This window comes from Syngnathoides biaculeatus, chromosome 6 (assembly GCF_019802595.1).
Source record: "Syngnathoides biaculeatus isolate LvHL_M chromosome 6, ASM1980259v1, whole genome shotgun sequence".
Lineage (NCBI taxonomy): Eukaryota > Metazoa > Chordata > Actinopteri > Syngnathiformes > Syngnathidae > Syngnathoides > Syngnathoides biaculeatus.
This window is the reverse complement of record NC_084645.1, coordinates 21,618,073-21,640,855: the sequence shown is the minus strand read 5'-3', so window position 1 is coordinate 21,640,855 and position 22,783 is coordinate 21,618,073. Positions and strand designations below refer to the sequence as shown.

General features: G+C 45.3%; 2 protein-coding genes across 3 annotated transcripts; one reads left to right on the top strand and one right to left on the bottom strand.

Moving 5' to 3' along the window:
• Positions 1-329: 329 nt before the first annotated feature.
• Positions 330-10,363, bottom strand: pdp2 (putative pyruvate dehydrogenase phosphatase isoenzyme 2). Its single transcript, XM_061822203.1, has 8 exons — positions 9,934-10,363; positions 9,650-9,847; positions 8,340-8,459; positions 7,710-7,996; positions 6,519-6,624; positions 5,487-5,723; positions 4,965-5,264; positions 330-2,541 (listed from the first exon to the last, which is right to left on the bottom strand). The coding sequence occupies exons 1-8, from the start codon at positions 10,009-10,011 to the stop codon at positions 2,290-2,292; spliced, it is 1,578 nt and encodes a 525-aa protein (XP_061678187.1). The 5' UTR covers positions 10,012-10,363; the 3' UTR covers positions 330-2,289.
• Positions 10,364-10,547: 184 nt separating this feature from the next.
• Positions 10,548-21,792, top strand: terb1 (telomere repeat binding bouquet formation protein 1). 2 transcript variants are annotated; one of them, XM_061822201.1, is made up of 18 exons: positions 10,548-10,674; positions 11,216-11,299; positions 11,985-12,095; positions 12,274-12,405; positions 12,555-12,686; positions 12,970-13,030; positions 13,103-13,200; positions 14,319-14,447; positions 14,517-14,669; positions 14,734-14,865; positions 16,182-16,307; positions 16,428-16,761; positions 17,593-17,660; positions 17,747-17,821; positions 17,922-18,173; positions 19,171-19,233; positions 19,397-19,452; positions 21,036-21,792. In XM_061822201.1, exons 2-17 carry the CDS (start codon positions 11,218-11,220, stop codon positions 19,447-19,449), a joined length of 2,001 nt encoding a protein of 666 aa, XP_061678185.1. In that variant the 5' UTR covers positions 10,548-10,674; positions 11,216-11,217; the 3' UTR covers positions 19,450-19,452; positions 21,036-21,792. The 2 variants fall into 2 exon arrangements, with proteins under 2 accessions (XP_061678185.1, XP_061678184.1); XM_061822200.1 differs by having other exon boundaries at positions 16,416-16,761; positions 21,036-21,788.
• The last annotated feature ends 991 nt before the right edge of the window (positions 21,793-22,783 follow it).

Below are 22,783 nucleotides of genomic sequence, written 5' to 3'. Positions count from 1 at the left end.
TTCCTTTTGCCGCTTATCCTCACGAGGGTCGCGGGGAGCGCCGGAACCTATCCCAGCTGTCGACGGGCAGGAGTCGGGGTACACCCTGAACTGGTTGCCCGCCAATCGCAGGGCACATAGAGATAAACAGCCACTCTCACAATCACACCGAGGGGCAATTTAGAGTCTCCAATTAATGTGTCCGGAGAAAACCCACGCAGGCACGGGTAGAACATGCAAACTCCACAAATGCGGGGCCGGGATCGTACCCGGGTCCTCAGAACTGTGAGGCCAACGCTTTACCAGCTTCTCCACCGTGCGTGCCAGAACAAAAGTCATCATGAGTTTATACGTATCTTTCCCTTTATTTAGTGAAAAAAAAAATTATCCAGTGACAGAGGACAGTCTATCAAAATTTAACAGAATTGAATTCAACAGTAACACATTGATTGTCTAGAGAACAGGTGTCAAAGTGCGCAATCATAATGAAAAAAACAACAACAACAACATTATGCTCAAATATAATCATTCGCGTAATCTGGTGTGCCCACGAGGTAACGGACAGAAAGTGCTGCTGCCACACGTAAACAATAACAGTGCAGCTCATCTTCTGGCGAGAAGATGTCAAGGCCAGCCAAATGATTTGGATGTAAAACACAACTTCCAGTAGCATCTAAAATGCTGATAAAGCTTTTTTTTTTTTTTTTTTAATCACACAATCCTTTAGACCGTTTAAACCGTTGCACTTGTCACCCTTCGTCTTCGATAAAGGCAATCAACTTTGAATGTTGCACGTTCCGAAAGAGAAACGAGTGACACTGTTCATGCTTCATTCAAAATGTTAAAGCTGTCCCTGTCTGCCTTTTTACTTTTTGTTCCCTATATTTAGAACCAAACCACGAACCCAAAATAAGAGGTACCAGGCCCACGGTTAACAGTCCTAACCCAAATACATTTACGTGGTTTTAGTGTTATACAACAAAGTCCCTAAGGGAATCCATAACTACGACTTGGCCTGCGTTAAAAAGTCGTTTATTATCCTCTCGAAATACATTATTCTGAACAGGAGGGAGGTAAAAAACAATCCCCCGAAAAAGACAAAATATTTTAACGTGTTTCTAAATTTGTAATCTCTTCACATTGCGCATTGTACCTGATACGACATCAACCGATACAATCGGGCTGTGCATATTTCCAAACAAAAAGCTTGTGAACGATAACAACCAGCGGCGGGCCGCACGTTTGGTCCCCCGGCCTTCGGTGGCTAACGTACCCAACCTCAACCACACCAATATTAAAAACAGCAGAAACCATGAATACGATTACAGATTACTCACAAATCTGCATCATCTGGAGCAGTTCACATTTATGAGCATGACAAAAACAAAAACAAAAAAAAAAGGCAAAGAACCAGAGATGCTGATGTTTAAACGTATTAACGTCTGCAGATCACGTCGTCAAATCTGTGACGAGTTTTGCTCTGACCAACCGATTCCTCATGATGAGGTTACAACAGAAATACCAAATTTTTGGGATGATTTTCTCAAAAGGTCTTTCTTGAGTTGTAAATGTTAAAGCATAAAGTTTTATCACACACACAAAAATTGTGTAACGTAATAAAATCTTCAATTGTATCCCAACAAATATACATTTGTGATACTCGGACTTTTTCATCAAGTGAGCAACATGATTGCAGTAATGACATCATCGTGCTAGTGGCTCTGGTGTCATGTTTCCACCCCAATATATTCAGACGCAATGAATTGCATCATTCATATCATGGCAACCCTATTTGGTCAATATTCCAAAAATGATTCAGTTTTTGTTCTTGAGCACTTAGCATCTCAGCTAGCATTGACACTTGAGCAAAAACCCATTGACATTAGCACTGATTTGTAACCCTCGTTACTTGCAATCCTTATTCATGCGAATAGACTGATACTAAAAAATTAAATGTGTACATGGAATTACATAAAATGCAACTGATTGTAAAGAGTGATTCAGAAATATTTTCTAATGTGGACCGTTGATTATTGATCTGAAAAAAAAAACATGACATTATATTCCCTGTTTTTCTTAAAAACAAAAATTAAATAAGCGGTCTTACTTTAGAAATTTTGCTACCTAAATTGTCCATCAGTTTTGAAATTTAGACACTGAAATCTGATTAGACAAAAACAAATAAAATCCATGAAACACAATGAAATGAAAATAGCGCCATCTGCTGGGCATAAATTAATACAATCTGGAATGTGGAACAAATGAGAAATCACGCGCAAGTGTTGCTTTGCGTTGAGCAAATCAAGCCAGTCACGTGTTGAGATAGACCACGATGGCCGTGATGTCGTCGCGGTACATGCGGGCCAGGTCCTGCGGCAGGGCCAGCATGGACGCCAGCCTCTCGTGGCACAAGTCGCCGTACTCACCGGTGCCCAGGGCGTGCCGAATCAGGTGCGTGGCGGCGTTGCCGTCCGAGGCGGGCATGGCGCGGGCCTGACGTCTGAGCAGGAGCTGGTGCAGCTGGCCCAGCTTCAGCTGACGTTCCGACTGAGAGACGGGAGACTGCGGGATGAAACCGTGACGGAGCTTTAGGGAGTTTGGCGTTCTGGGGTTGAAACAAAGGTGGCGTCGTTGATTATCGTCCTTAATTCAGGACTGATCGTTGTGCTGAATTGGGAGAAAATTACCGTAATTTCCGGTCTATAAGGCGCCACTTGTTTCACACGCTTTCAACCCTGCAATTTATGCACTCGAGCGGAAAAGGGAAGTGTGAGACCAGCGGAATATGTGCCGAGGAAGTGACTTTTACTGGTAAGTTTTTTTTTTAACCGCCCCTGTTAGCGCTGCGCTAGCGTTAGTACTGTGCTAGCGTGTTGCTGCTGTGTTACTCCCGCATCTCAGTGATTTTTACCCGTATGTTTTTTTTTAACTGGCCGTTAGAGCCGCGCTAGCATGTTTCTAGTGTGTTACTGGCACATCTCAGTGATTTAGGTGTGCGTGGTTTTTTTTTTTAACTAGCTCTGTTAGTGCTGTGCTACTGTGTAGATGCCACGGCTGTTTTTTTTTTTACCGGTATGTATGGTTTTTTTCTAACCAGCCATGTTCGTGCTCCCGTGTTGTTGCCATGTTAAGCTAAGATAAGGTATTAAAACTTTAAAAACCCTGTGTACTGTCTTTCTCGTGTTTCAAAGTGGGTTTCAATGTGGGCGCCTGCAGCTTTTACACAGGTGCGGTTTATGTATGTACCAAATGGTATTTCCTTTACAAATGTACTGGGTGAGCTTTATAATCCAGTGCCCTCTGTAGGCCGGAAATTACGGTAAATTTTACCCGTACAAGGAAGCTTTAATGTTGTATGAGGGAAAAAATCCAGTTCACTTATAAATCCAGAACAATTAATGTTTTAATCCCTTTGATTTATTTTTAAGCAGGACACACGTTGCTGGAATATAATTGTGTAATTGGAGTAATTATGTGATGTGTCAATTTAATGCAGCCCTATGGGGGGCACAAACCAGTGCAATCTGTAGGCCGGTCCCAAGCCCGGATAAATGCAGAGGGTTGCGTCAGGAAGGGCATCCGGCGTAAAAACTGTGCCAAACAAATATGAGCGTTCATCTAAAGAATCCCATACCGGATCGGTCGTGGCCCGGGTTAACAACGCCCGCCCCCGGCACTGCTAACCTGCAGGGCGTCGGTGGAAATTCAGCTACTGTGGGTCGAAGACAAAGAAGAGGAGGAAACCGGATCCAGCGTCAGAAGAAAAAGAGGAATGCACAGAGCCTACAACTGAGTGTAGGGACTTTGAATGTTGGGACTATGACAGGTAAAGCACAGGAGTTGGTTGACATGATGATTAGGAGAAAGGTTGATATTCTGTGCATCCAAGAGAGCAGGTGGAAAGGTAGTAAGGCTAGAAGTTTGGGAGCAGGGTTTAAATTATTCTACCACGGAGTAGATGGGAAGAGAAATGGAGTAGGGGTTATTTTAAAGGAAGAGCTGGCTAAGAATGTCAATTTCTAGGCGGGACACAACCTCCCGGAAAGATGATTGTCTGCTGGATATCGGCAGGGAAGGAAGTATAAAATTTGGCATTTATACTGCCGCTAGTTGGCCAAGGCACACACAGCAATGTGCGAGAAAATGATTTCTTTTTAATTTTACTATGCTATTACTGCATGTTTTTTTTAATGTACAATATGATGCATTTCCATTCATTTCAAGAGGAAGGCTTATTTGAGGTACGGGTCTGAAGAGTTATGAGCACGGCCAAGGAACAAATGAAATTCATATCTCATGCCACCATTGTATATTGTTACATCACACAGCTGTACCCTGGTGTATGGCCTCCATCCTGAGTAACACACCCCAGCCAGTCAGGATGAGCACCTCCACAGTCATCCTCTTCACAGGTGTTCCACAGGGATGTCTTCTAAGTCCAGTCTCGTAAACACTGTACACCCACGGCTGCGCTAAACCACCTCATCTAGTTTGCGGACGATCTAACCATTGCGGGGCTAATTACCAGAAATAACGGGGCACTTTACAGGGAGGAGATTCAAGCATTGATTGAGTTGTGCAGTAAAAACCACTGCAACCTCAACACCAGGAAGACTAAAGAATTGACTTCTGGGAGTCGATAATCACTCCACGATCAGGTTTGGACCTCAATTGGGAAAAAGTGAAATGGAGTCGAAAATCACTCTACGATCAAGTCTGTACCTCAATCGCGAAAAAGTGGAATGGATCCACAACCTTAAAAATCCTTCGAATTCGAATCTCAGTCTCTGGTAGGCATTGTCATGAAAAGTCATGCAGACACACACTAACCAAGTAAGGAGTTGCTTCCTTTTTCCTTGCAACTGCGCTTTGTTCATTTATTTATTTAGCTAACCCACCTTTTAAGCTACGATGTTAGAGGCACCAGTAAATTTTTGATATATTCTTATACAATAACAATTTTCTCTTCTTGTGAACATACATACTTGCAGGTGGATTCCGCTGAGGTGCTCACCGACGAGCCGGACGGCCTCCTGGCTCCTCAGCTCGTCCCACAGGCCATCGGTACCGAGGATCAGGAAGCGGTCCTGTGGCCTCACTTTGTGGTACGTCACCTCCGGAGCCGCGTCCAGGTAGGGCGGCGTCAAGTAGTTGGGCAGGGTGTAGTGATACAGGTTGAGTGAGTCGGGGTCGACGCTGGACTCCAGGCTAGCCAAGATGCTCCGCTGCAACTCGAGGCTCCACTTGAACCTCACGTCTCCAAACGCTCGGGACGGCATCAAAACCTAATGATGCAAATTAAACCATTAAAAAAAAAAAAGTTTTTACTCCGGAAACTGATGTTTGTTAAAGCAGCGCACGTTTGCGGGGATATGCTTTGACTCCAAAAGTTCCTAGCAAAATAGTCAGAAAAAAAATTCTCCCAATACATAAACTGAGTAATTGATCAAAACTCATGTATGACCCACTCTAAATTTGACTTATTGGGCGCTCGGATGATCGCTCACCCCTAAAAGTCTGTCATCCGTGACCACAGTCTGCCTTTCGGAGGGTGGGTGCTGGGCCCTGATGCGCTCTAACTCAGTCGGATTGTGGCAGTTGTGGTCCTGAGAGAGGGCCAGTGCTGACCAAGAGCCATCGGCCTCCTGCACGCCCAAAACCGCTCTGGAGTCGCCGGAGTTCGCCACGTGGATGCCCTCCGGGCCGACGTGAGCCACGCAGGCGGTTGACCCGGCGAAGGCGACCTGCCAATAGAATCAAGCGGACGGTATGTCACTCAAATATGCGCTTGCGTGAGGGAGTCAGTTGGTCGTGAATAGCGATTTTTGTGCGGATTCATAATTTCGTTCACCTGTACCCGACAAAGTGAGTCGTCTCAGCAGGAATATTAGCACAGATGATAAATAAACGTGACTTTGTCATGAATGATGCAGAGGGTAGGACCCAGATGCAGCGTGGATGTTAGGAAGGCTTACTGCCAAGCAAAGGTCATACACGGGAAGCCGGTCCAACAGGGCGCAGGGTGCAAAAATCACAGGGTAAAAGGCTTGGTCCAAAAAACATGAAACCATATCACATATCGGACATGGCAAAACATGAAAACGTAACATCACTTGATATGGGTCAGTAACGCTATGACATGTGACCGAACAGTCATGCAAGCTGATGCTGACGATTTGGCAACAAGTGGAATGGAAAAACAAGGTTTAAATGTGCAATGTAATCAGGGCGCAAGGAGGTGCACCAGCGCGTACAAGAAAGTGGCAGCCCATGCCCTCGCCCGCCATGGCTGCGGTCAAATTCCTGACTTAACGCTGTGCTTCCACGGCATTTGCGGTGCACGGGGGCGTGGAGAACCACGCCCCGGACATATTTATTGTGTTGTGTAAAAATTTTAGGGTCGGCGGCGATTTTTAGGGTCAGTCGGGAAATTGGAACCGCAAGCTTTTTTTTTTTGTTTTTAAACGCAGCATGTATGCGACCCACGGGCTCTACGTTGCCCTATGCTACGCAGGCAACAAAATCGTTAGCAATGATACCTGGATGGCTGTGGTCTTCATCAGGTCATTTGACAGAGGAACTTGAGCCTCTAAGGAGATGTCAGCATCCAGTCGCTTGAAGGCATAATGCATGGCATCCGCAGGGCTGGGTGGGTGATAAAAGATAATACCCATGTACATACAATATATAGAGCTCGGGCAGCTGAAAAGGACCAGAAAAGATCGATGGATTTCGGCAATTAAACGTGATCGATGGTGCCCAACCAAATACACGCGACTGTGTAGCAATTGCTTCATTTCAGGTTGGAATTATTCTTCTCAATCTCAAATTCCCAAGGAGCATTTATAATGCCAAGTTGGCTCATTTGAGGACAATGCGTTTAAAAAAAAAAAAAAAAAAAAAGACAACAGGGAGCCGTCTCCAACGTACACGAAGCGTGTTGCGGCCACACCTTAAACTTCGGTAAACCTGTCCCTGACAGACTTTTTTTTTTTTAAATATGCATTGTTCTCAAATGAGTCCAATGCGTATATAAAAAAAAATAATACTAAACCATCGGTCACACAGAGGTTTACGTAGGTTAACGTGTGGCCGCAACACGCTTCCGTGTACAGGGGCTGAAGCCTATCCCAACGTTCAGTTTTTTTAACGTATTGTTCTCAAATGAGCCAACTTGGTATGATAAATACATCTTGAGAAACGCTGCGGAGGAGCCGACTTGCTTGTCCTCTTTTTTTTTTCTTCCAATCTTAATGAATGGAAGATTGTGTAAAACCAGGGGTCATTTATTTAAATATTGATAATTGTATTGAATATTAGCTGAAAACATTGATAGATTTCGGCAAAGGTTAACGTGTAGCCAAACACAGTTCCGCGTTCACAAGCCGTCTCCCCCGTTGAGAACAGCGGGTTACTAGTCCAATTTCTTATCGGCGAAAAAAATTGACTTCCTCATTAAATATGGGTCCTCTATGCCAAGTGTCTCTCATTTTTCCACGTACCTTCGTTTATTATCAACTTCTAAATGTTTAACGCTATCGGACAAAACTCTGGGCGTCGTCACCAACCGACTTAGCATTGAAGAATGCTTTCTTTGACCGGCACTTCCAGCCACTGATGTGATTTGATGACGTAGGTGCACGAGCGCTATAGCATATATAAGTCTCTATCAAACAATTCCATTTTTGTTATCTATTTGTGTTTATAGCACGGAGACGTTTACCACATACCACATGCCCTCCCCGTGTTCCTGGCTGTCCAGCAGCTCCTGCCAGAAGACTCTGAGGTGGCGGGCGTAGAGTGAAGCCGAGTCCCGGTGAATAAAGTCGGCGCGGTGCTTGTACCACTGCAAGATGGGCGGGGCCGGCCTGCCCTGCTCCGCGCACGTCTCCAGCTCCTCCAGGCTGCGCTTGGGCATCATAGCGACGGTGATGTAGTAGAGCAGGCGCTCGCTGACGGCCTGGGCGCACGCCCAGCCGCCGTGGCCATCAAAGACGCCAAAGAGTGTGCCTTTAGCCTGGCAACACGCATTCATATTTCAGCTCACGCGGTGTACATACACACACAGCGATTTCCTCCAAAAAAAAAAGCATTTTTGTAGACATGGGGCAATCAAACTTTGTAGCCTGTGCGCAAAAAAATGTTTAAAAATATTACTTTTTTTCCATTTTGGTTCTCTTTAACAAGTGTTATCATGTGTTGGGGTAAAATAGTGACTTCAGGGTATTCTTATTGCTTTCAATTGTCAAAATGGGCGCAATATAGAAGAATAAAGCGACCTGAAGTTTGTGTCTGCATGTCTACGGCTTGAGAAGACAACAGAAGGTCACCGAGGGAATTCAAATGCGATCTCTGGATACCTGCAAACAGGAGGCTGCGCTGCGGCGGTCTTCATTGGGCGTGTTGGCGGCTAAGTTGTTGCTCTCAAACTTCCGCACCAGGCTGCGCTCCCGTCCATCAAACGCTGGCACGCTAACGCTCTGCAACATTAAAAATCCTGCAATTTTTCCAGCATCATGAGGGCAATAAAATACATCAGTTCAGCGAGGTTCCAAAGTATTTTAATTGTGACAATGTTTTTATGCCACCACAATGGACATAAATGATACCTAAGAGGGTTAAAGTGGAGACTTTAAGCCTTGAGAGCGACTCACAAAATTATTCTATTCACTAGTGACGTGTGACAGCGCACATTTCCTTACTCAGATGATAGCAAGCAAAATAAAGGCTACTATACCCAATATCAAAACAGTAGAAGACCTCATTTTAAACTCTTACTGTACCTTGTAAATAAGTAATATCACTTCTATCAGATATTAGATTAAAAAAATATATTGACTTCAGAAACTAGTCAATGTAATGTAAACAATAGATCATTTCATCCATCCATCAATTTTGTTTGCCGCTTATCCTCACGATGGTCGTGGGGAGTGCTGGAGACTAGCCCAGCTGTCAACGGGCAGGAGGTGGGGTAACGCCCCGAACTGGTCGGCAGCCAAATCGCAGGGCACATGGAGACAAACAGTCGCACTCACAATCACTTCTAGGGGCAATTTGGAGTCTACAATTAATGTTGCATGTTTTTGGAATGTGGTAGGAAACCGTAGTGCCCAAGGAAAACCCACCAAGGCACGGGGAGAACATGCAAACTCCACACAGGTGGGGCCGGGATTGAACCCGGGACCTCAGAACTGTGAGGCCAACGCTTTACCAGGTGACCCACCGTGCCACCCACTTGATGATTTCATTTTTTAAAATTCATTTATACTTATTTTGTTCCTTGCGTTGTTGTGATACTATGAGTTAAGGTCATTCAATAAACAAAATTGTTTCACATGACGATAAAAAAAGTCTAGATCTCGTCCAGATCTGCACTTGTGACATATTGTTATATTTTTAACCCTCTGACAGTGGGATCAAAATTGAACTGAGGATGGAAGGCTGTCAACACATCGCTAGCAGTTACAACAAATGTGTAAGTCGGAACACTGCATACAGTCTTAAAAACCGCAAATGGAGCAGTTAAATCATAATTATAGGACATGTTTGGTTGAAAAACAATGCCAGGCCACAAGTGAACACAATGCAAATGAAAAGCGTTAAGTAGGATGGGAACTGAGCTTCACTGTGCAAATATGGGTCCACCCTAAGCGTACCACATTGTCATTACCTGCTCGTTTGCTCGCAGAATGCTGTCGATCTGCACTCGGCCGAGCTGAAAGTCAAAATCCTGACGCGTTGACAGCTGCCGCCCACTTTGACCTCTCAGCGTGACACTTGTGCGCAACTTCTGCTCGCTGCTACAGGACGACAAATCCCAGCTGCATGCCGAGGGACGATGCGATGGCCACACTGCGAGGGGACGATTCTGAAGGGAAAAGAAACAACAACAACTAAAAGCTCGTTAACAATCAAGAGTACACATTGAATGAGTCAAATAGACAAAATGGGAACCTGTGGTGCCTTGGGGAAGTTGCTGCCTCTTCTTCTTGATGCTCCTTCAATGATTCTGGCGTACGAACGCCTCAACATTTCTTATAACTTTTGAAATATTCGAAAGTAATAACAGTAGTGTGCCTCTGTAGAAAGAATACGGGATAAAGTTATGGACGCTCAACAGGAATTGGTTCTCGAAAGTCGACGAAAGGAGAAACCATGTTTATTTTGCCAACACCAGCTAATGTTAGCGTGATAGCAGGCTAGTTCCGCGTATGCACGACTTTCGTTTCATTCCAAACTCAAACTTGGGCGTCATTATGTGAAACACAAACCACTTGCGTAAGTAAACTAGCCGTTTCTACGTTTTAAAACACACACAGACACGCGCGCGAGGCAGCTGATACCACTTTAAAATGTGAACGCAGTGGACGGAGATAGACACGTCGGTGACGTTGAGCTGACGTCGTTTATGACGCAATTCCGGCGAAACGTAGAATTATTAAACAATATTTTAGGGGATCCGAATGTTCTGTGCTAAAACCACAGAATAGATAACGGGAATACGCAGTATCAAAATGTCATTAAAGTGAATAAAAATGAAGTCAGTCGAATAAAGTACATTGGTGGGCTTCTTTGACGCCATGTTTCTTTCCCCCCACCGGACCTCAGTGACGCAAGTGGAGTGCCAACTTAAAATATTAGTTTAAGGTTAATAATTACGTTGAGCGCTTGAGCAAAAACATTTGCACGGTTGAGGTAAACCCTTCTAGTCAAATTTCGAGTCCATATCCGAAAATAACTATCGAAGGCTTACACAATGACCAAAAAAAAAAAAGGTTTAGCTTTGGTGATGTGAGCCAGAGATACCATAAGCTAACGTGATTAAACGAGCTAAATGTGGTTAGTGATGTTATTAAAATAAATATGTATGTTTACCTCATGCGTTTTTGAAAATAGCCATTAGTGGATTAGAAAATTGGCTGTTTAGTGTGTATTACATACCTGTCAAGTAACATTTTCATAGCTGGCCACTCTTAAAGTGCTTAATGTTCGAAACTACGATCAATTGTCACCAACATGTATATAGACAACTCCAATCATGTCCACTTAACCCCATAAGAATTTTAAACCAAAGTTTATAATGCTGGGGGTGTCTTTTTGATATTTTCAGTGGTTGAAGGGGACATAACTAGAGATTTCTACATCAATTTTTGTGATTAAGCGACTTTCATCTTTATTACGGTTAGGTTCAGCGTTTTAGGCTTTCACCGTAATTAACTTCTGTCAACAATCATAGCAATGTATCACATGGAAGTTGAAACTGCTGAAGCAGCTCCAGAAAACATGGATGATGGAGGGATGTACGCAAGCAACCGCAACAGTGAGTCACGTGTATTCTTTAAATTTTACATGTCAACAATATCAGTGTTTCCCAGCTTGCACTGAGTCAAGACACACTACTGAACAAAAATGTCACGAAAAAAATTACACACAGTATACTTTAAACAATAAAAAATATGATCTTGTGTCAATTTACTCCCAAGTGTTGTAAATGTGCCCTGCGATTGGCTGACAACCAGTTCAGGGTGTACCCTGCCTCCATCGATGGCAGGGATGGGCTCCAACTCTCCCGCGACCCTTGTGGGGATAAGCAGCTAGGAAAATGAATGGACGTATGTATGTAGTAAATGAGAAATCTGGATCTGTTTCGCTGAACACGAGACTTCAGGTTGTATGACTGGCAACAGGTGAAGCCACTGGTTAATCCGCTATCTCGCGCAAGTACATTTCATTGGTTTTTCTGCCAGTAAAGTTCACTGGCACAGATGAACAGCGGAGGTAGTAAATTATATTTGATTATATATAATTAATTTTATTCTATTTTATTTGTTATCATTAAGGGAGATTGGCTAATTTCCAACAGCACACCCGATGATCTCTCGCGAGCACACTCCAGTTGGGAATCATTGATCCATATCAAAAAAGGGGTCAGGGTGTGCTCACTTTTTAACAAGTCGTATTTATCGCTGTACGTCTGGCTATTGTGTGGTGGTTGCGGATGTCAGCCATCAAGACAGATCTCTGTTTGCTGCTGGAGTGTGTGAAGTTCCAAATGAACTGTCCGGATCTGCAAAAGCAAGCCCTCGTCACGATCGGCTCCATATGCAAGAAGAAAGGTAAGAATGATTTCACCTCCGTCAGCGTACTACTGGTTTTATATGAGGTTTTATTGTTTGGATCTTCTACGACGTTACTGAGTTGTATATCCTGTGTTTTGCAGGAATAGTACAGCACTTTGACCAAGCCTGTAATTTTTAGATGTGCACTCTAAAGACATCTTGATTACGATTTCAGAGCACAGTGTGGAGCTGTTGAGAGAAATGGGAGGCGTGATATTTGTGTACAACCTTTTCAAATCCAGTGTTGTTCATCCGTCTGTGAGGCAGACTGCACTCTATACACTTTGCATACTTGCAGAGACGAGCGGTACGTATCCAAGGCCGGGCGGCAGTATTTGAATGAAACAGGGTCGGTGTTGTATTCAACCACTCACTGTATCCACCGAGATTAAATAACTTGCCCTGTTAGATCCATGAAGAGAAAAATTGCTATGGCTCTGTTTTTTCTTCTTGAAGTGTCCTGCAAGAATAGCCTGTGCCGAAAGGAGATGTTCCTGGAGCTCGGTAGCTACTTGTTGGAAGAAGATGCCTCCCTTAAACAGAAGAGCGTCTCCGTCTATTTGCTGTCTGTGTTGGTAACCGACAACAGTAAGAAGATGCACCTCGCACGCTTAAGACAAGGAAGTACAGCACAGTGTTGCCTTGAGATGCGAGCCAGCCGACTTCCGCGTTCTTTGAGATACGTGTTGTCATTTCAATGACGTTTTGCTTTCATTTGAGTTTGGCATTTCCGAGAGGATTCGAGATCAGACTGTTTGAAGTTATGAGCGTGGTCGCGGGACGGATTAGAACTTGCATCGTAAGGCACCGCTGTCAATCAATGTCGGCTCAATCATGAGCATAAGCCTCATAAATAATTGCTGTTTTCCAGAGGCAGGGCAGACTTTAGCCCGAACCACCGGCTGCATACACGTTCTGCTGAACCTCTTCAGGTTGGTTCAAAGCGAATCAGCGTTGTCGTATTCGCTCAGAAATCAAGCAAACGTGTACTTGTACCATTTCAGAAACATGTTCCCCGAACCTACCGCGGACTCTGCTCACATTTGTCTGTGGACATCAGTGGCAAATGCTCTCTGTGGATGTGTCAACAACCCGCAGAATGGTAAATACATTGAAATATTGACTGTAATTTATCATGTACAATACACTTTATTTCCCATAAAAATAGTGAAATGTAAGTCGGACATAATGGAAATGAAAAACTGTTACATTGCGTGGATGTATACCAGTATCCAGGGGTTGTGAAAAAGATCTACTTTCGTTGTAATATGTAATGTATAATGTTACAAATGTAAGTTTAATCGTGATATATCTTGGCTACTCACCCGAGTTCGTGACATCCGCACGGGCGTCATCATACAGTGTATCTGTTGCTACTCAGTCTGTTTGACAGCAGCAAATTTAGCGAGATTTATTTCTTGTACCACCACTTTACAGAACACATCTCTCGAGTTGAAAAATATCACGTAAAAGAACACATTGAAGTCAATCGGAAGTTGAGCACAGCAAAAAATAATGTGTGGAATACACGAATCGGCCCTTTGTTCCGTCGGGGAATGACGTCAACCCACCAAAGTACGGTACCGTAATTCCCGGCCTACAAAGCGCACCTGGTTACAAGCCTCACCCATTTGTAAAGGAAATACCATTTGGTACATACATACGCTGCAGATGTGTAAAAGCCGCAAGTGCCCACATTGAAATACGAGATATTTACAAAGAAAGACGGTACACAGAAAATGTTTAAGGCACTAGCTAGCGCCGCGCTAATGCTAGTGCTAACACTAGCGCCACGCTAAAGCCAACAGGGTCCGTTAAAATAAAACTTAGCGGTAAATATCACTGAGACACGCCAGTAACACAGCAGCAACACGCTAGCGCAGCGCTAACAGGGCCGGTAAAAGTCACTTCCTCGGCACATATATTCCACCGGTCTCATTCTTACCTTTTCCGCTCGAGTGCCCCCTTGCGGCCGTTAGAAACAAACAAAAAAAAAAATGCACAAATTAGCCGCATCACCGCATAAACCGCAGGGTTGAAAGCATGTGAAAAAAGTCGAGGCTTGTAGGTCGGAAATTACGGTGCTTACGGTATATATGATATGTGATGTCTGATGTTGCAAATGGAGTTTCTATACTCAATGGCATATACGTGAGAAATGACAGCAGGTAATAATTATTGTGCTTGACTGAACTGTTCTCCTTACCTCAAAAACCACAGAGGAGATTCAGCGCATCTGCATGTCGTCCTTTCCCAACATAAAAATGTGGCTTCAGCAGGTTTCTTTGCCTTGCTTTGAAGTCTTCCGGTACCTCTGCTTCTTCATCACCATGACGGTTGCCAACAATGGTGAGTCAGAACAATCTGCCTTCCAATTAAAGACCCGCACGAAATCCAACGTGTACTCTGTGTCTGCAGCGTGTGTTCAGGAGAGCTTTGCAGCAACCGGGTCGTTAGAGATCTTTGTTCTCCTGCTGATCCGTCTGGCTTCCGAATCCGACACAAGCCTGTCGTCCGGCCCGTTTTTATTAATGATAATCAAGACCACGACAGCTTGTATCGCGAACAGCGGTGAGGGTTCCTCACATAACATTTCACTGTAAAAGGGTCTCATTTGCCTTCTGTTTCCACGCAGCAAGCTTGGCTTTAGTTTTGGCCCGCTACACCCTAGCGGGTCATCTCGTCTCCGTGCTGGCCAGTCCGCACCTCAGCTGCGACGACAGACTGGCCGCGCTCATCTTGCTGGGTCATTGCACCGGAGCTTCTGGTAAGAAATGAAGGGGTCGCAGACAAAAACTATCAGTCCATTTTCTGGTATTTTACAGCTACACGGCCTCCTTCTAGTGATGTGGAAGAAAAAAAAAAACATCTTTGTTTATGCTGAAGTGACTCTGATGCTGTACAATTTTTCTTTTCCTTTCGGCTTGTCCCGTTAAGAGTCGCCACAGCGAGTCATCTTTTTCCATCGAAGCCTATCTGGTGCATCCTCCTGTCTAACACCAACAGTCCTGATGTCCTCCGTCACCACATCCATCAACCTTTCCTTTGGTCTCCTTCTCCCTCTCATCCCTGGCAGCTCCATCCTTACCATTCTCCTACCAATTTCCTCACACTCTCGCCTCTGGACACGTCCAAACTATCGAAATCTGCTCTCTCTAACCTTGTCTTCAAAACATCCAACATTTTGCTGTCCCTCGAATGAGCTCATTTCTAATCCTATCCAACCTGCTCACTCCGAGCGAGAACCTGAACATCTTCATTTCTGCCACCTCCAGTTCAGCTTCCTGTTGTCTCTTCAGTGCCACCGTCTCTAATCCGTACATCATGGCCGTCCTCACCACTGTTTTGTAAACTTTGCCCTTCATCCTAGCGGATACTCTTCTGTCACATAGAACACCAGACACCTTCCGCCAACTATTCCACCCCGCTTGGACCCGTTTCTTCACTTCCTTACCACACTCTCCCTTGCTCTGGATTGTTGACCCTAAATATTTGAAGTCGTCCACCCTCGCTATCTCTTCTCCCTGAAACTTCACCCCTCTTCCGGCCCTCTCATTCACACACATATGTTCTGTTTTACTTCGGCTAATCTTCATTCCTCTCCTTTCCGGTGCGTAGCGCCATCTTTCCAATTGTTCCTCCGCCCGCTCCCTGCTTTCACTGCAGATCACAACGTCATCTGCGAACATCATGGTCCAAGGGGATTCCAGTCTAACCTCATCTGCCAGCCTATCCATTCCCACTGCAAACAGGAAGGGGCTCAGAGCGGATCCCTGATGCAGTCCCACCTCCACCTTAAATTCTTCTGACACGCCTACGGCACATCTCACCGCTGTTCTGCTCCCCTCATACATGTCCTGTACTATTCTAACACATTTCTCCGCCACACCGGACTTGCGCATGCAGTACCACAGTTCCTCTCTTGGTACTCTGTCATGGGCTTTCTCTCGGTCTACAAAGACACAATGCAGTCCCCTCCGACCTTCTCTGTACTTTCCCACGAGCATCCTCAAGGCAAATAATGCTGTGCACGTCGGCACTTATTCTGGAGTCCAGCAGCCCGTTTTCTTTGCTCTTCTGCAGAGGAACACCAGCGTCAGCTGGTGCAGTCCGGCGGTCTGCCGCTTCTCATCACGCTGCTTGCCGAAGAGACGGACGAGGAGGTCAGGAAGTTTGCTATGTTCATTTTGCAGACCTGCAAACAGGCTAGTGAGTCAACAGCCTGAACTCAGCTTTGTTAAACCAGATCTGAATGCGAAATATAGAATGATTGAATTTGGTTGGTGATTGGTTGAATCTGTTTATCTGTAATTGAAGTCGCGTCCTTAGAAATCTCTGGTCAAAAGCAAGAGGAAGATGAGAAACCTGACACGCAAGCCGCCGAAGACTTTGCCGTATCTTCTCCTCCTCCGTCATCACTGCTGCAGCAAGGATGTCGCCCGTCGCCAGACAACTCCAGGACCCGCAGTGTCTTTAAACTGCTGGATTCCTCAAATGTATTCGACATGAAGGAGAAAGAGGAAGCATGTGAAAATGCTGAGAAAGAAAACCCTGAAAGCAGCAGTAGGAGCGCGTCGTGTTCAGTGTGCCGCGGTACTGGATCTCTAATGCAGTCCCAAGTACAGCCACTAGAGGGAGGCAGAGATGCACATACAGTGGACAGGTTGGAAGCTATCTTTATGATTTCAATTTAAAGGAGGTCATAGGTTTACAGTGGAGTTCAGAATGTGGTAGATTGTAAACTCGCCATACTTAATTCAGGAGTAAAGTCTTTATTAGACTATTTTTCTACTGGAAAACACTTAGTTGCCATAATCATAAAATTATTTTATTATTATTATCAGAATCTCCTTTACTTGCCAAGAACGTCAGAAACACTCAAGGAATTTGTCTCGGTAAATTGGAGCCACTTGAAAAAAAAATACATTTGAGGGATAAAAACAGGCCGGCACGGTGGAGCAGCTGGTCAAGCGTTGGCCTCACAGTTCTGGGGTCCCGGGTTCGATCCCGGCCCCGCCTGTGTGGGGTTTGCACGGTCTCCCTGTGCCTGCCTGGATTTCCTCCCACATTCCAATAACATACAACATAAATTGGACACTCTAAATTGCCGCAAGGTGTGATTGTGAGTGCGCCCATTTGTCTCTGTGTGCCCTGCGATTGGCTGGCAACCAGTTCAGGGTGTACCGCCTCCTGCCCGTTGACAGCTGGGACAGCCTCCAGCACTCCTCGCGACCCTTGTGAGTATAAGCGGCTAAGAAAATGGCTGGAAAATACTAAAGGTTATATGTTGGGAGCGTTGTAAAACGAGGACCCCCTGTAAGTGACGTTTCATTTGGAATACTTGCACATTCTAATTATGCTGAGTTTTTTTCCGAGCTTTTAAGTGCCCTTTTTCAATTTCATTTCCAACACTAAAGCATGTACAATCATCGTTACATTAATGAATTAATGTATTCATGTGTTTGTTTGTTTATTTATTTTCTTTCTTTCAAAGTTCGCAACTGAAATCTCCAGAGCGAGGGCACCATGTACGGAGGGCTGTTAAATGCAGCGATGGAGAAGGTAAACCATGAATTCAACACATCGTACGTATCTCGAGTCGGTGCGTTGTGGTATTGCGTTTAAAAATGTTATGTTGTGATGTCCAGAGTTGCAGGAAAGTGACATGTTTGGGGTGAAACGGCGAGGAGAAGAACAATCCCACTACAATGAAAGATGCGCAGGTAGGAGGACAGCAAGTGTGTGTCATCAAAGCGCGGATGGATGCCAACCGAAGTCACTTTACAGGATGTCGCTTGTCATTTCTCTGTCGCCCTCCCCCAGGTTGCGTGATACCTTTTGAGAAAGTCACCAGTCGCACTTTTGGATCCGTCCTGTTCTCCTGCCGTCAGAAGTGCGACATGCACAAGGTCCTTCTCGAGGCGACGGAGCTCTTCATGGCTCCCCGCCGTCGCGCGCTGTCAGAGGGCGAGAAGGGAGCGGCGGGACCGAGCCGCCCGAAACCCGAGGGGGAGTCGGCGGGAGCGCCCCGGGGAACCCCCGCAAACTGGAACGTTCCGTCTTCCGATTTAAAAAGTAAATCTTTCTTCTATTCCTCGGGTTTCCAAATCTTTTCCTCCGAGGCCTGCGTACACAGAAATGAAAAGGTGCAAGGCAATGTGGAGCAAACTGGCATTTTTTTTTTTTTTTTTTGGTTTTGAGGATCCGTATAAGGCGGCACGGTGGCGCAGCTGGTAAAGCTTTGGCCTCACGGTTCTGAAGTCCCGCGGTTCAATCCCGGACCTGCCTGTGTGGAGTTTGCATGTTCTCCCTGTGGCTGCGTGGGTTTTCTCCGGGTGGGCACTCCAGTTTGCTCCCACAACCCAAAAACATGCAACATTAATTGGACACACTAAATTGCCCCAAGGTGTGATTGTGAGTGCGACTGTCCGTCTCTAAGTGCCCTGCGATTGGCTGGCGACCAGTACATGGTGTAACCCGCCTCCTGCCCGTTGACAGCTGGGATAGGCTCCGGCACTCCCCGCGACCCTTGTGAGGTTAAGCGACAAAGAAAATGGATGGATGGATGGATCTGTATTGTCTTATGCACTCAAATCAGACCTTGATACAGAGCAAAACGTGGCTCAAACCATTTTTTTTTTTGCTTCTTACAAAGGAATCGTCTTTATCCACTGGTATCAGGAGAAATGTTCTTATTTCAGTTGGAAATTTGTATCCTAGGCAGCACGGTGGGGCAGCTGGAAAGTGTTGGCCTCACAGTTCTGAGGACCCGGGTTCAATACCGGCCTTCACCTGTGTGGAATTTGCATGTCTTCCCCCATGCCTGCACATACATGCAACATTAATTGGACACTAAATTGCCCCGAGGTGTGGTTGTGAGTGCGACTGTCGTCCGTCTCTAAGTGCCCTGCGATTGGCTGGCAACCGGTTCAGGGTGCGCGCCACCTCCTGCCCGTTGACAGCTGGGATTGGCTCCGGCACTCCCCGCGACCCTCGTGAGGATAAGCGGCAAAGAAGATGGATGGATGACTCCTCAGACATAATCTCCAATCTACACTCTTCCTCCATGCAGATTTCAACATGACTCCTTTCAGTCACGCAGCAAAGCCTGGAAGGATTGCAAAGAGGCGCAATGGTGAGAATGACGCAGCACGCGCGCTCGCTTACATGTCAACTTCTTGTCGCGCGTTGACATCGACCCGCAAGTTCGAACAATTCATCACATTGTGGACCGTCACTAACAGCGTGTGATGGTTTGCACCGCTCTGAATTTGTTGGTCTCTCATCTCCGCTTACAGAAATCAACTTGACCCCAACGCAAAGAGGAGCAAAAGCGCCGAAGTTTTCATAGCAGGTGTGGTAACATACTAATAAAATAATATATTGTGTGTGTGTGTGTTTGCCGGGAGCAGGCAAACTAAAAAGCAAGTAGCAGGAATATTTGAATTGCTGCCAGTGTTGACACCATGCGGGCAGGCCAGAGCCGGTCGGGAGCTGCGCGGTCACAAAATTCGATACGACGCCAGCATTTCCTTACGTTATTTGTGCACGCGCAGTCTACTGTATGTGTTGTGTATCCACGTTCCCACGTTTTGCAGATTGGAGCCTAAAGGGGATTTCGGCGTCACCATGCCGCGCTAAAACGTGATTTGTATTACTATTATTGATTGAATTTGCCGGAAAACTTACTTTCGTAGCCCGATGAAAGACGCGCACAGCAGCCCGTCACTTTCAAACCTCGAAACAAGCGAGAGACAAATGAGCGCGAAGGCCACGCAAGCTGTCGATCCGGTGGCCTGAAAAGTTGCTGGGATGCAAGCACTAAAAGCAAATATTAGTTCCCATCAAACAAGTTTGAATTTGCCCACTTCCCGAGGATTGTTTAGCTCTAAAAAAAAAAAAAAAATGAAACTAAAAAAGCTCCTCCAAACATGAGGAAAGGATTGTGAAACTCAAGCCTGGACAACAAACCCCAGCCTCCACCCATTATGCCAAAATATGCTATAAGGCATAGTTACTGTACACTGTCCTATCACTATATACTGTATTTCTTACTCGAAACACATATCTGTACAAACATCTATTTTCACAGTGTCCTTGAATACACCACACAAGATAAAGGGGACTTCTGATTGCAGAGATACTCTCACCATTGACATGACACAAAGAGGGATTATTGTGAACAGAAATGACCACAAACAGTCCGGTCAATGCGTTTGTTTCATTAAGACTGAATTTACAGTGCACGTTTTAAGTGCCTAATTTCCACGTACAGTAATTACCACGACAAGTAACACGTATCCAATATGGCTGCGTTCACATTCATCTCTTCAAGCATAAGTCAACAATAATACAACAATGATACATTACAATAAGACAAATATTGTATTTAACTGAGGGTAACATCCGTATTACTCTACCTTTGCTGCTTGCTTCCTTAATGATGGACGCACCCTCTGTCGTGGAAAATTTTCATCAGTACTTGGCGGCACGGCACTGTGGAGCAACTGGTTAGTGTTGGCTTCACAGTTCTGAGGACCCGGGTTCAATTCCGGCCCCGCCCGTGTGGAGTTTGCATGTTCTCCCCGTGCCTGCGTGGGTTCTCTCCGGGCACTCCAATTACCTCCCACATCCACATAAGTGGCTCTGAAAACGGATGGATGGATTCTTTGGCATGCCACTAGAGAGAGCCATTTGTGGTCCTCGGACCACCATTTAGAACCACTTGTCTAATTTGCTCGGGCAGAGGAATTGTCACGTGTCCGATACTTTGAGACCAGATTACAATCCGTAGCTATTTTTCTAGTTCCACTTCAGTGATGCGTATCCTACTTGTGCCCCCTCAGAGCTTAAAAAAAAAAAAAAAAATCGAAATTGTATCATCGAAACCACGCAGTGTAAATCCCGCCTAAGACGATCCTATTTGTCTGTCTTTAGAAAAGTAAAGCCACGGGACGCTGACTGTGCGCAAGACCCTGAACTAAAAGCCGCTAACCTTTCATCCATCTCCAAAAGAACCGTTTTTTTGCACTGCAGTTGATCTCTGAATGTTCTCCTGTTAACTGTCATTTTGTTGTCGTTCTAATGTTATATAAACTAGTTCTGTTTCAGCGTAGACATTCTTCATTGTCTTTGTTGTTAATTCTGAATGAAACGACATGTTTAAGCCTCGCCTGTGAACGCCCGTCGACTTGTATACGACTACAGTATCTGGTTCCATCTAATGCCAAGTTTTGATCGACACTCTCATGGAAGTTTATCTGCTGCGGTTTGCAGCAGGTATTGTCTCTTCCTCCCACGTTCTGACAACAAGCATGTGAGGATAATTAAAGATTCTAAATTTGCCACAAGTGTGAATCGTTATTGGTCCATATATCCTCTGAGGTTGATTCGAGCGAGTACTCCAGGGTGTACGTACCTTGCCAAAGTTGCAGTCCAACTCACCCGTGACCCTGAACAGGGTCAGTCGATTGATGGTACGTGACTGCCGTCAGCAACTGCTCATCTAGTTCCAAGAGACTTTGAACTCTTTGTGAGAATCAACTGTGGCCCAATTTAGGTGAATCTGATCATCCGTTCATATTGTGCAGAAAAACTCGGATAAAAAGTACACAAGAAATCGGCGTTGTCTGATAACAGGACGACAGTTCCGACATACTCGGGTTCCAAAGTTACAAATGACGCGCGCTCAACTTGTTTGTGCCGAGGTGTAAGAACAGAAATAAAACGAAGGCGGGTTCAGTTCGCACCCGACATTCCTTTTCATCTTGCTTTGTAACTACAACAGTTTTTCATCCAAATATTTTGCTTGACCGTTGCTATTCTGTCGGCATCGATTCGATTAAAAAGGAGAACTTTACAGCCGGTTGGTTTTGTTGCGCTCTTCCTGAATGGATCAAGTCTGCAACCGTGTCGCAACACATCCGATGCGTGAGGGCAGCGCTCAAAATTTGTTTTGAGTCAAAGGTGGTTATGATTTTGCTTTATTGTTCACAGGGGTCCTTGGAAAATCCTTGGGTCCCATGCAATTACCACAGCATGCCTGACGGCGAATCTGTCCCTGCTCCGTTGTCAAAGCCAGAACCCCTTGTACAGTGATATGTAATTTACTTTAGTGAGTTGCTAAGTTTTGGCCACAGTCCAGTCCAGACAGGAAATAAACAAGACATTGGGGGTTCAAAGTCCAGCAGTTGTGTTTATGGAGGAATCGCAACCAACACGGGAGCATTAAATCGTGCAGCCAGCGCGGACTTCAGAGTCGCTGGTCGGAATGAACGTTCTAAAATGGAGGTTGTGTTGAAACACTGTAACACTATTATGGGAGCCAAAGTGAAACAAATAAACACGATGCAAAGGCATAAACACCCGAAGCTGAGGCGCATTCCTCAAGCCTCGGCGCGAGACCGTGACGGCCTCTCTCTCATACCACGGCCATGACTTCATTGGTCAGGATGGGCCGGATGGTGTGAGAGGCAGCAGATTTTCTCATGGATCGAGACAATCACACTTGAGGACTTTTGACCTAGGCGCCCCCCCCCTCCACATAAAAAAAAAAAACCCTTTTCCTCTGGAAAGAATGTGCCCCCCAAGAGACCGTGAGAAGGCGCTGCCTTGAACACGATCCGAGCGAGAATTTCATTTCCACGTTTGGCGGTGGACACGCAACCAAATTCACGTCGGCGGAA